The sequence below is a fragment of the Mustelus asterias genome, chromosome 22 (assembly GCF_964213995.1).
Source record: "Mustelus asterias chromosome 22, sMusAst1.hap1.1, whole genome shotgun sequence".
NCBI classification, from domain to species: Eukaryota; Metazoa; Chordata; class Chondrichthyes; order Carcharhiniformes; family Triakidae; genus Mustelus; species Mustelus asterias.
Window position 1 is genome coordinate 33,126,718 of NC_135822.1, and position 14,038 is coordinate 33,140,755.

Sequence of the window (14,038 nt, forward strand, 5' to 3'; positions counted from 1 at the left end):
TTCTCCCCGTGTCTGCGTGGGTTTCCTCCGGGTGCTCCGGTTTCCTCCCACATTCCAAAAATGTGCAGGTTAGGTTGATTGGCCATGCTAAACTGCCGCTTAGTATCAGGGGGATTAGCAGGGTAAATATGTGTGGTTACGGGGATAGGGCCTGGGTGGGATTGTTGTCAGTGCAGGCTCGATGGGCTGAATAGCCTCCTTAAGTTTTAAGATTATTTATTAGTGTCACAAGTAGACTTACATCAACTCTGTAATGAAATTACTGTGAAAATCCCCTGGTCGCCGCACTCCGGTGCCTGTTCGGGTACACTGAGGGAGAATTTAGCTTGGTCGATGCACCTAACCAGCACATCTTTCGGACTGTGGGAGGAAACTGGAGCACCTGGAGGAAACCCACGCAGACACGGGGAGAACATGCAGACTCCACACAGAGAGTGACCGAAGCTGCAAATGGAAGCTGGGTCCCTGGCGCTGTGAGGCCAGTAAGAAGTCTCACAACACCAGGTTAAAGTCCAACAGGTTTATTTGGTAGCAAATACCATAAGCTTTCGGAGCGCTGCTCCTTCGTCAGATGGAGAATGCGCTGTGAGGCAGCAGTGCTAACCACTGCGCCACTGTGCCACCCTCCTGCTCTGTAGGGATTCGATGATTCTAACTAAAAAACAGATGACGATGTAAGGATCTTTATCAATACCTTAAAAACGATTATGTTCTTTCTGGTTTATCCTCAGGTGGATTAAGAATGAAGGGATAGATTTGAGCAGTTAACATTTGAATGGGATCGAAGCCACTAACAGACTGAAAATGCCCTGAGGCGATTTGGTCAGTCAAAAGAGGTTTGTCTGAAGCATGAGATTGATAAACTCTTCCATGTCCACGGTGCCATCACCATTAGTGTCCACTTCTTTGATCATCTCCCGCAAGTCCTGGTGTGAGAAGTGGACGTCTGCGGATTTGCAAGCAGCTTTGAGATTGTCAAAGGTTACCTTCCCGTCTCCATCTGCAAATAATCACATTTACACACTTGCATAAAGAGCTGTTTTTTCCTTTTTCCTGTCTGATTTCTATTCTTCTCACCTTTCTTTGCAATCTTGTTTACGGCAGAAGGCACAATATCTGCTGCACCAAATCACATATTGCTCTACATCCACTGGGAGTCCAGCGAGAAGAACCTCTTCGGCAAAATTGAAGTATTTCGGTAACAAATCACACAACCAACATCAAATGTCGAGGCTACATGCGCGCCACACTGCTCATCAAATCACTGGACCTAATTCCCGATATTTAAAGTTTATTTATTAGTGTCACAAGTAGGCTTACATTAACACTGCAATTAAGTTACTGAGAAAATCCCCTAGTCGCCACACTCCGCCGCCTGTTCGGGTACACTGAGGGAGAATTTAGCATGGCCAATGCACCTAACCAGCACGTCTTTCAGACTGTGGGAGGAAACCGGAGCACCCGGAGGAAATGCACACAGACACCGGGAGAACATGCAGACTCCACACAGACAGTGACCCAAGCCGGGAATTGAACCCGGGTCCCTGGTGCTGTGAGGCAATAGTGCTAACCACTGTGCCACCGTGCCACCCCAAAACTGCAGGAAGCACTTCTGTTCTCTTGCCCTCGATAAGGTGAGAGGCACTGGACACAATTGGAATTGGCTATGATCTCACTGCCAAAGCTGCAGCTTGGGTGTGGAATTGGTTTGAAAACGTGGTATGTGTCTGCAGCTTTAGAAATGAGAGGAGGAAAGAAACTGCGGAAAACTGACCTGAGGTTCGTTCATCTAAGAAATAATCATCAAATAGGCATCAATTGATTATTAAATTTGATAGATTGAATTTAGATTATTAACAACAGTTTCCTTTTTTAAACAGTTATCCCTGGGTGCTTGGTGTCACCTTGAGGACAACGTGAGAACTGGCATTGCAAGGTTTTCTTTTTGTTCATTCGTAGGACATGGTCGTCACTGGCTGGCCAGCATTTATTGCCCATCCCTAGTTACCTTTGTTCGGAGGGCAGTCAACCACATTGCTGTGGCTCTGGAGTCACAGATAGGTCAGACCGGGTAAGGACGGCAGATTTCCTTCCCCAAAGGACATTAGTGAACCAGATGGGTTTTTCCAACAATGGTTTCTTGGTCATCAATAGATTCTTAATTCCAGATATTTTTTATTGAATTCAAGTTCCGCCATCTGCCGTGGCGGGATTCGAACCCAGGTCCCCAGAACATTAGCTGGATTAATAGTCTAACGATAATTCCACTAGGCCATCGCTTCCCCCAAATGTAAACAATGTGCTACCATGTGTAAAGAGCTGGCAGAATAGACGTCACCATTACTAGTTGCATTTGTATATCCCTCATCACGTAAAACAGAGGGGCAAATTTTCCTGTTCCATCCGCCACAGGAATCGTAGCGGACAGGGGGTGGAGGGGGGTGGGGGGGAAGTGGACCATGGAAAGGTCCTTTGACCTCGGGCGGGGATTTTCCAGTTTCAGGGCAAGCGAGGCTGGAATATCCCGCTCAAAATCTCACGCCATTTACTGTAAGGACATGTTATTGGACCCAGATGTCTGCAGTAATGATCCGGAGACATACGACTAAATCCCAAAATGGCCACTGGGAACGTAAAATTAATTAATTATATAAATCTTGGGAAAGCCTCGAGTGTCAGTAATGGTGATCGTAAAACAGCTGGATTGCTGCAAAACCCCAAATGGTTCACAATAAAAGAGAGGCCAGGATTACACCCCCCCTCTCCACCCCACTCCCCCCAAGGTGGCGAGGCAGCTCACCATTGGCTGCCGGCGGGATCTTCCTGACCCACCAAAGCTAATGCTATTTTGCACGGTTCGTAGGCTACGTCACCGGGGTACCTGCCAACCAATAGCGACCTGCCTCAACTGCTGGAAAATCCACTATGAGGGACAGGGGTGAGGGTGCAAAATGCCAGTTAAGGACTGTCAGTTATATAGCACCTTTCCTGACCACCAGATGTCTCAAAGCATTTTACAGCCAGATTGTTAATTGTTGAAACTGTTATGATGCTTTTTTGGGGTGGGAGTGGGGGAGGGTTCCAGGGTGAGGGGGGGGGGGAGGGGTTCAGGTGGGGGAGGGGGCAGGGAGGGGATCCAGTTAAGGTCCAATAACGTTTTGTTCAAAGTAGGTAAAGTTTGAGTGTCAAGAGTAAAGGTGCAAGATTCCAAAGACGTCACCATTACTAGTGACTAGTTACTACAGGCCGGTTAGCTTAACGTCTGTAGTTGGGAAAATGCTGGAATCCATCATTAAAGAAGAAATAGCAGGCCATCTGGATAAGAATGGTTCGATTAAGCAGACGCAGCATGGATTCATGAGGGGAAAGTCGTGCTTGATTAACTTGTTGGATTTTTATGTGACTAGTGCGGTTGACGGAGGGGAACCGGTGGATGCGGTGTTTTGGATTTCCAAAAGGTGTTTGATAAGGTGCCTCACAAAAGGTTGCTGAAGAAGATTGGGTCACACGGAGTTGGGGTAGGGTGTGAGCATGGATTGGGGATTGGCTATCTGACAGGAAGCAGAGAGTCGGAATAAATGGGTGCTTTTCTGGTTGGCAGATGGTAACTAGTGGCGTGCCGCAGGGATCGGTACTGGGGTCTCAACTATTTACCATTTATATAGACGATCTGGAGGAGGGGACTGAGTGTAGGGTAACAAAGTTTGCAGACGACACAAAGATAAGTGGAAAAGTGAATCGTGTGGAGGGCGTAGAAGGTCTGCAGAGAGATTTGGACAGGCTGAGTGAGTGGGTGAGGATCTGGCAGATGGAGTATAACGTTGACAAATGCGAGGTTATTCACTTTGGAGGAAATAATAGCAAATTGGATTATTATCTAAATGGAAAAAAATTACAACATGTGCAAAGGGACCTGGGGGTCCTTGTGCATGAGACGCAAAAACCCAGTCTGCAGGTGCAACAGGTGATCAAGAAGGCAAATGGGATGTTGGCCTATATCGCAAGGGGGATAGAATATAAAAGCAGAGATGTCTTGCTGCATCTGCACAGGGCATTGGTGAGGCTGCAGCTGGAATACTGTGTGCAGTATTGGTCCCCTTATTTGCGGAAGGATATATTGGCCTTGGAGGGAGTGCAGGGAAGGTTCACCAGGTTGATACCAGAGATGAGGGGTGTTGATTATGAGGAGAGACTGAGCAGATTGGGTTTGTACTCGTTGGAATTCAGAAGGCTGAGGGGGGATCTTATAGAGACCTATAAGATAATGAAGGGGCTGGAAAGGATAGAGGTGGAGAGATTCTTTCCACTTAGAAAGGAAGCTAGAACTAGAGGGCACAGCCTCAAAATAAAGGGGAGTCAGTTTAGGACAGAGTTGAGGAGGAACTTCTTCTCTCAGAGGGTGGTGAATCTCTGGAATTCTCTGCCCACTGAAGTGGTGGAGGCTACCTCGTTGAATATGTTTAAATCACGGATAGATGGATTCCTGATCGGTAAGGGAATTAGGGGTTATGGGGATCAGGCGGGTAAGTGGAACTGATCCACTTCAGATCAGCCATGATCTTATTGAATGGCGGGGCAGGCTCGAGGGGCTAGATGGCCTACTCCTGCTCCTATTTCTTATGTTCTTATGTTCTTATCCCTCATCATGTAGGAACAAAAATAAACTTTATTATACAAGTTCAGAAAGATAAATCAATTTACAATATCTATCTTATACTCCCACATTAAAGATAACTATGAGTACACATGAATTAACAGCACATAAGTGTTACACCAACTACACAATCGATGACAGGTGCAACCAAAACAGATTCCATGGATTTCTCAAAAAGCCACCTAGCCATTTGTCATGTTGTGAGCCAACCAATGCCACGAAGGTTTCCAATCACCAATGTTGCCCAGTGATCAGTCCTGATGTGTTTTGAAAATTACAGGAACATTACTCACCGCAGTCAAATAGACTGAATCCCTGTTTGATCTCCTCATAGGTGTCTCTGGAATCTCCCTGCCGCTCCACTACAATCTGAAGGAAGTCAGAGAAACTTACTTTCCTGCAGAAAACACAAAATTAAGAAACGGGGGAGTTTTCCAACTCATACTCTCAGTTGTGCCACAAAATAAATGACCAAAAAATAAAACTGAAAAATAAAAATTGCAATGGAAGTAAGACAAAAGGCAACTGAACTTAGAAAAAGGATGGCAGGTCTGTCATATGAGGAGTGAATAAATCGGTTAGGATTATATTCAGTGGAGTTTAGAAGAGTGAGAGGAGATCTCATAGAAATTTATAAAATTCTAACAGGATTAGACAGGGCAGATTCAGAAAGAATGTTCCCGATGGTGGGGGTGTCCAGAACTAGGGGTCGTAGTTTGAAGATAAAGGGTAAACCTTTTAGAACTGAGGTGAGGGGAAATTTCTTCACCCAGAGTGTGGTGAATGTGTGGAATTAACTACCACAGAATGTAGTTGAGACTAAAACATTGTCTGATTTCAAGAAGAAATTAGATATAACTCTTGGGGCTAAAGGGATCAAGGGATATGGGAGGAAGGGGGGGATCAAGATATTGAATTTGATGATCAGCCATGATCAAAGTGAATGGCGGAGCAGGCTCGAAGGGCCAAATGGCCTCCTCCTGCTTCTAGTTTCTATGTTGCTAAGAGAAATGGAAGCAATGGGCTTCCCAGTTTTCTCAGCAGGGGGAGGAGGCTTTGGTAAGGGATTGGAATAGACGGGTTAAGAGGTTCCTATTACCTGGTCTATACTCATATCGGACCAAGTGATGGTGGGGCACTGTAGTTGGCCTCAGTACCTCTAGATTATGAAAGGAAAAGAATCTGCTTCATTTCCTCTCCTGGGTGGTATGCAATGGCATAAGGAACCTTCATTCAAACATGGCCAAATGGGGTAACTGTCAACCTGTAAATCCTTCCAACACACCTGCGGCAGGCATTGTGAGTGGGAGAGTCTCTTGGATATGGTGGGGAAAGCAGGAATGGCATCCGGCTGTAAAATCTACCATCAAATGGCCTCCTTCTGCACTAAGGATTCTATGATTTTATGATAAATGCAAAATACAGACCATGGTTTATATCGATCGACCAGCATTGTAGCAACCACAAGTGATGGAGGAAAGACCAAAACCATAGATTCCACACAGTGAAGAAGGAGGCCATTCAGCCCATCAAATCTGGACTGACGACAATCCCACCGGCCCTATCCGCGTATTCCCATGTATTTACCCCGCTAATCCCCTCACACTAAGGGGCAATTTAGCATGGCCAATCCACCTAACCCGCATACCTTTGGAGTGTGGGAGGAATTCGAAGCACTCAGAGGAAACACACACAGACACGGGGAGAATGTACAAATTCCACACAGCCGCGAGGTCAGAATTGAACGGGGGTCTCTGGCGCTGTGCCAACCACTGTGCCATCATGTCACCCAAAGAAGGATGTTCCACCCACCGCCGCCGCCCCCCCCCACCCTTCCCTCCCTGCCCCACCCCCTCGCCCACCCCCATCACTTTCTGGTGGCGGAGGCAGTTTGCCATTGACTGTTGGTGGGATCTTCCTGTCCCATCAATGTCTGCTGTGTTTTGCGTGGCACGCCCATCCCGCCACTGGGGAAAGTTGCCGTGAGGGGTCTCCTTGGGCAGGATCGGGAATGGCCCGGAAAATTCAGCCTGGGGTGTACATTGGCATCTGCTGGAACGCGCACACGTGATGGAAATCTTAGAAGGACAATAATTATCCCAACAGCCTACGGATTCTCACAGTCTGGGATTCCTGATAGAGAACAGGCTCATGTGGGCATGGGTACCTTTAGGTGCTCATCCCCCCAGCCGAGGTTGACAGAGTAGAGGGGAAAAGAAAGCAAGTGAGTCCAACCTGGCTAGATGGAAGGGACTGAGTAATATAAAGATATTGACAAACAATGTTTTTTTTTAACCCAAAGAAAAAGTGCTGGAAAACAAACAACAAAGAACAAAGAACAATACAGCACAGGAACAGGCCCTTCGGCCCTCCAGGCCCGCGCCGCTCCCCGGTCCAGGATTGAATCCTGAATCCAGGATCCCCGCCCAATTTTCCAGCCTATCTACATCCTAATATCCTATCCACCGAGCTGTCCCTCACAGAACTCAGCAGGTCAGGCAGCAGCTGTAAGGAGAAAAAAGGGCTGATGTTTCGAGTCCAGACGACCCTTTGTCAAAGCTAAAAGGCACAGAAAGTGGGAGATATTTATACTGCAGGGTGAGGGAATGAAAGATGAGTCATAGCCACAGAAACCAGGGGAAAAGGCAGCTAATGGCTGTCCACAGAGAGAATAAAGGGTGTGAATGGCCAAACGGCAGAGAAGCTAAAATGAAGATGTTGGGCGAGTTGGGGGAATGGATGGGACAGAGGTAAGATTTAGAAAAGGAGAAGCAAAGGGGGAGAAAAGGTAAGGGAAGGGGGATAAAGTAGGGGGAAAGAGTGGGGGGGGGGGAAGAAAAATGAAGACAGACAATAAAGAAATAAAAGGTAGAAAATAGTAAAAAATTAAATAAAATGAAAACAAATGGGTTGAGGTGGGGTAGAGCTTTTATCCAATTTTTAAAAAAGTTTAAGTTAATTTATCAGTGTCACAAATTGGCTTACATTCACACTGCAATGAAGATACTGTGAAAATTCTTTGTAAGCCATCAATTATTGTGACAGAAATGCTGATTGCCACAGTGAAATAAGACCGTTATCAACTACACTTACTCTTCTTTCAACTCCTCCAAATTCCTCAGAGATTTCTTCAGTTCCTGGTGGCTCACACCAAATCCTAGGGTCCGCAGAGCTGTATAAACCTCATTTGCACTAAGATACCTGAATAAAAAAGGGAATTGATACAGGATGAAGCATTTTCTAAAGTTAAATGACTTAAACCCCGTGGGTTTCTGACTGTACTTGGCCACAGTGTCAGTTTTCAATATGGACTGCCTGATTAGAATCGATCACAAATTGGTCTGCATTAACAAAACAGCACTCTGCATTTATATAGCATCTTGCTCTTAGTGAAATGGCCCAAGTTTCTGCACAGGAGTGTTATCAAACTAAACATTTGACACCAAGATACATAAGAAGATATTAGAGTAGATGACCATAAGCTTGATCGAGAGCAGCACGGTGACACAGTGGTTAGCACTGCTGCCTCACAGCACCAGGGACCCGGGTTCAGTTCCAACCTTGGGTCACTGTCTGTGTGGAGTTGCATGTTCTCCCCGTGTCTGCGTGGGTTTCCTCCGGATGCTCTGGTTTCCTCCCACAGTCCGTAAAGACGTGCTGGTTAGGTGCATTGGCCATCCTAAATTCTCCTTCAGTGTACCTGAACAGGTGCGGGAATTACTAGGGGATTTTCACAGTAACTTCATTGCAGTGTTAATGTAAGCCTACTTGTGACACTAATAACTAAACTTAAACATTAGGATTTAAGGAGTATCTTAAAGGGAGTGGCACTGTGGCACAGTGGTTAGCACTGCTGCCTCACAGCGCCAGAGACCCGGGTTCAATTCCCGGCTTGGGTCACCAACTGTGTGGAGTCTGCACGTTCTCCCCGTGTCTGCGAGGGTTTCCTCCGGGTGCTCCAGTTTCCTTCCACAGTCTGAAGGACGTGCTGATTAGGTGCATTGGCTGTGCTAAATTCTCCCTCAGTGTATCCGAACAGGTGCTGGAGTGTGGCGGCTAGGAGATTTTCACAGTAACTTCATTGCAGTGTTAATGTAAACCTACTTGTGACACTAGTAAATAAACTTAATTTAAACAAGGAGATAGGATTTAAGGAGTGTCTTAAAGGGAGATGGAGAGGCGGGCAGGTTTAGGGAGTGAATTCCAAAGCTTTGGAACTTTTAAATGCATGGTCAGCAACGGTGATGCAATGATATTTGGATCATCGGAGGAGCACAGATATCGCAAAGGGTTTTAGATCTGGAAGGGGTTCGAGAGATTGGGAAGGGCAATTTGAGAATCTCAAACCCGCACCAATGTAGATTGGTGAGCACAGGAGTGGTAGGTGAACGAGACTTATTGTAAGTTAGAATCCAAGCACGAAGACCCCATTACGTACAGAGATGCAGAGGGTGAGAGGTGGCTAGTGCTTTTAAAGGAACACTCGCAATATAATCGATCTACTTGAGGATACAATTGCTGCTGTTATTGGTATTATTGTCCCTTTGAACCTACACCTCAACACGTGTCACGTTTCAAACTGAAAGAGTTTTTTTCCACTTGTTGCTTCATGAATTTTATCTCCTCTTCTACCTCCTCCTGGTTCGACCCCGTTAACCACCCACAGTCTGGCTGTCCACCTGGATTAACAGGATAGGGATGCAGTTTAGAGTTGCTCCTGGCTTAGCTGAGTTGTGGAGCATTCCCCCCTGATTCCACCACCCCCCCCACCCCATCCACTGCACTTCCATGTCTATTGTCACTGAAACCAGGAAGGAACACAACCTAGGGTGGGATTTTCCAGCCACGCTCGCCCTCAAGACTGGAAATTCCCATCCAAGCTCAACGGAATTTTCTGTCCCGCCCGCTGTGATTCCCATGGCTGGTGGGATGGGAAAATTCCACCCCAAGACTGCCAAGATTCCCGAGAAGGGTGGCACGGTGGCACAGTGGTTAGCACTGCTGCCTCACAGCACCAGGGACCCGGGTTCGATTCCCAGCTTGGGTCACTGTCTGTGTGGAGTTTGCACATTTTCCCCATGTCTGCGTGGGTTTCCTCCGGGTGCTCCGGTTTCCTCCCACACTCCAAAGATGTATGAGTTAGATTGATTGGCCATGCTAAATTGCCCCTTAGTGTCAGGGGGTAAATGAGTAGGGTTGCAGGGATAGGGCTTAGGTGGGATTGTGAGTCAACCACATTGCTGTGGGTTTGGAGTCACATGTAGGCCAGGTCAGGACATTAGTGAACCAGATGGGTTTTTCTGACAATCGTTTCATGGTCATCAGTAGACTCTTAATTCCAGATATTTTTTAATGAATTCAAATTCCACCAGCTGCTGTGACATGATTCGAACCCGGGTCCCCAGAACATTAGCGGAGTTTCTGGATTAATTGTCGAGCGATAATACCTCTAGGCCATCGTCTCCCTGCAGACCACAAGACCTGGAGTTGTTTGGGTACTTCTCCCCTCACGGATGCTGACTGGCCTGCTATGTATTATCCGCATTTCCCGCTCTTGTTTCAGTCTTGAGGTGGGTGCTTTCTTATCTCTGTGAGCCCGGTGGTGTCTGAACAGTTTCCTTTCACACTCACCCTGTGTTGTTCGTGTCCGTGGCGTCAAATACCAGCCTGAGATCCCTGATGTCCTGGGCTGTCAGTTCCTGGTGGATTTTGTCGGAGAGTTTTCCCCGAACCATCTCCTGCTGTTCAGCTTTCCACTCCTGGAGAAAAGCCAACATCTGTAGAGGGAGGAACATCAAAGAGATCAAAGGCCGCCAGGTTCCACAGTGGCTCAACCGCCAAGGACACCAACACTTGCCTTTAATGTATTAAAAAATATCCCAAGGCCCTTAACAGTGATGCGATCAGGAAACAAAATGACACTGAACCAAGACAAGAAACCAGTGTCCAAAAGCTAGGTCACCAATGTAGGTTTTAAACAATGGCTTAAAGCAGGAGAGAGAGGGGGTAAAGGCCCAGATTTACGTTTCTGACAATCAATTTCAGAACGACTCTGGAACTTTTAAAAAAAGGCAGATGGGGCCCAATTCCTGGATTTCCACCCCTGACTGATTCCCAGAGAAAAGCATAGATGAACAGACTCACATGTTCATGCACATTCACACACGTACACTCACAAACGCACACACACTTACGCACACACACACATGCACTCTGAAAAACACGTACACTCACGCACACTTACACATGAACACACTCACAGAAACACACACTTATGTACACTTATACACATGCACACTCCCATACACACACACATGAACACACTCAGACACATACATACTTACACACACACACATGAACACACTCACAAACACACACACACATACACACTCCCAAACGCACACACATACACACTCCCAAACGCACACACACTCTCACACACACACACACTCACGCTCACACACACACTCACATACATTCAGACTGACACTCATGTGCACACACACACTCACATACACACTCACATACACACACATGCTCATGCACACACTTGCACATACTCACTGCAAATACACTTACACTCACTTAGACACTCAGACACGCACACATACACGCATATACACAGACACACAGAGACATACACACACACAGAGACACACATACACACAAACATACTCACACAGACACACCAGAGACACACACACAAGACGTGTTTCAAACTAGTACAGCCAGTTTTCAAATTTAATCTTTTTATTATTATCCTTCTTTTCATCTTCACCTGAGGTTCAGGTTTACATCTGAATGATATTCAGCCAGTGGGGTTCCTGTGGTGGTGCAGGTGGGCAGTGGGTGAAGGTGATTGTGGGCTGGTTGGTGTCTATGGATCAGTAAGGCAGTAACTTTGTTAGGAGGAGGGGAATATTTGGAAAGTAAATTAGCAATCAAATAGGATTATGGGAAGGCACTGAGGAATTGAAAAGCCTATAAAGGTTTATTTTCAGCCACACAATTGTAACTGGCACCTTTTAGACTCCAAGCAACATACACAAGATGGACAGAAAAGTTTATTTATTAGTGTCACAAGTCAGCTTACATAAACACTGGAATGAAGTTACCGTGAAAATCCCCTAGTCGTCACACTCCGGCGCCTGTTCGGGTAACTGAGGGAGAACTTAGCATGGCCAATGCATCTAACCAGCACGACTTTCAGACTGTGGGGGGAAACTGGAGCACCCGGAGGAAACCCACGCAGACACGGGGAGAACATGCAGACTCCGCACAGACAGTGACCCAAGCCAGGAATCGAACCCAGGTCCCTGGCGCCGTGAGGCAGCAGTGCTAACCACTGTGCCACCCAACCCAGAGTTCTCAGAAAAGAGCACTCACCATGACAAACCTTACTGAGCATCCGCAAAACCTTTCTGATCAACTCTTGACAATGGGCCTTGATTTAAAATGACCGGAATTAAGTACCTTCTCCCTCAGCACAGATGGCGGGGGTACAACCTCAACCTTTAGAGATTCCGGAGGATTCTTATTCTTCTCTGAAGCTTTCTGAGGCTCTTTCTTGGTGACCTTTTTCTTCTTTCTCTTTACAAAGGTTTTCTTCTTTGGAGGCATTACGTGCCGAAGTCTCAATTGAGGTCTACAGCAGCTTGGAGGAAAAGGTTTAAAACTTGGTTACTATTAGCAACCCAAGTCAACAGTCTTGGCCTCCTGCTGCAGGCGTGGAAGTGTATCACCAGAGGGTGCTGTTTGAACTCAAACCAGCTTTCTGCAAAGTGTGTGTCCCTGTAAATCAGTTTACTGGACGAAACCTTTTGTCGATTAAATTAAATTGATGTTGGTAGCTTTCCTACCTTTAGTCAATACTTCAGTCATTCTAATTTTTTTTATTCATTCATGGGATGTGGGCGTCGCTGGCTGGGCCAGCATTTATTGCCCATCCCGAGTTGTCCTTGGAGGGCAGCTGAGAGTCAACCATTTTGCTGTGGCTCTGGAGTCACAGGTAGGCCAGACCAGGTAAGGACGGCAGATTTCCTTCCCTAAAGGACATTAGTGAACCAGATGAGTTTTTTCGACAGTGGTTTCGTGGTCATCAGTAGATTCTTAATTCCAGATTTTTTAGTTAAATTGAATTCAAATTTCACCATCTGCCTTGGCAGGATTCAAACCCGGGTCCCCAGAACATTAGCTGAGCTTCTGGATTGATAGTCTAGTGATAACACCACTGGGCCATCGCCTCCTCTTAAATTGTGTGTCATTAAAAGATTTGTACCTTGTAGATAAGCACTGCCCACAGACTGCCGTGGCTTGGGAGGGGTTGAATACTTCCAGGTAAAGTTGACATTTACCTTAAAATGTGCTACTTCCGACTGGGGTTCCGATTTTCGACCCCAGGTATGTTGCGCAGACTTGGGATTTTTCCCAGCTTGGCCAACCCGGCCTTTAAATTAAATAGCTGCTTGCAGCTTGGGGTTTTTGGCCGGAGAGGTCACGGCGGGCGACCCCGAAACAATGCAGAGGCTGCCGGGAATGGGGGTGGGCTGGGGCACAAGGCCTGTCTCTGTGCTCTGACACTGTGTTTAAATAGAATTAAATAAATAAATTAATTAAAATAATCATAAAACAATATAAAATCGCTCCGGCCCTCACCCCTCCACCTCTATCCAACCCCCATGACAACTTAGTGTCAATACATGTTGACCCATATCCCCCAACACACCATCTTTTGTTCTTACTCCTTCTATGCCAACTCACCTAGTATCCTTGTACCCTTCTGTTGTTGGGGTTGTTATTGTATTACTGTTGGGCTAGGGTGTTGTTGTTATGGGGGTTGTACTATGTTGTTGGGATAGGGTGTTTACCTGTCCTGGGTGTTATCATGGCACACTCCAGTGGGGTCTCGCCTCCGGTGGCAGGGTATAAGACCCCCTGCTCCGGCAGGACCCCTTCAGTCTGAACGGGTGAATTTGTGTTAGTAGTTTCATTGTTAATGTATTAAAGCCTTCAGTTCTAAAGCCTTGTTTCCGGGTGCTCATTGAGGTGCATCAATTTAATACATTAACTGAGAATATGGAACAGATCCTAAAACCGGATCGTCTGACACTGGACCCACGTGCGGTCGGTGCAGCTAACACGTTCGAACATTGGTGGAAGTGCTTCGAGGACTACCTCGCAGCCTCGGTAGCTATCACTACAGACAGTGATAGACTCCAGGTCCTCCACGCAAGGGTAAGCGACACGATTTACCTAGCCATTCGTGCAGCTTCCACTTACCAGGGTGCCGTCGAGCTCCTAAAGAATAGGTACATTACGCCACCCAACGAGATTCACGCTCGTTATCTCCTCGCTACACGACGTCGGCAGTCGGGCGAGACCATA

General features: G+C 46.6%; 1 protein-coding gene across 1 annotated transcript; it reads right to left on the reverse strand.

Annotated features, from left to right (window-relative positions):
- Positions 1–827: 827 nt before the first annotated feature.
- LOC144509688 (uncharacterized) lies at positions 828–12,274 on the reverse strand. Its single transcript, XM_078238470.1, has 5 exons — positions 12,128–12,274; positions 10,286–10,431; positions 7,748–7,855; positions 4,948–5,051; positions 828–1,000 (listed from the first exon to the last, which is right to left on the reverse strand). Exons 1-5 carry the CDS (start codon positions 12,272–12,274, stop codon positions 828–830), a joined length of 678 nt encoding a protein of 225 aa, XP_078094596.1.
- Between the last annotated feature and the right edge of the window lie 1,764 nt (positions 12,275–14,038).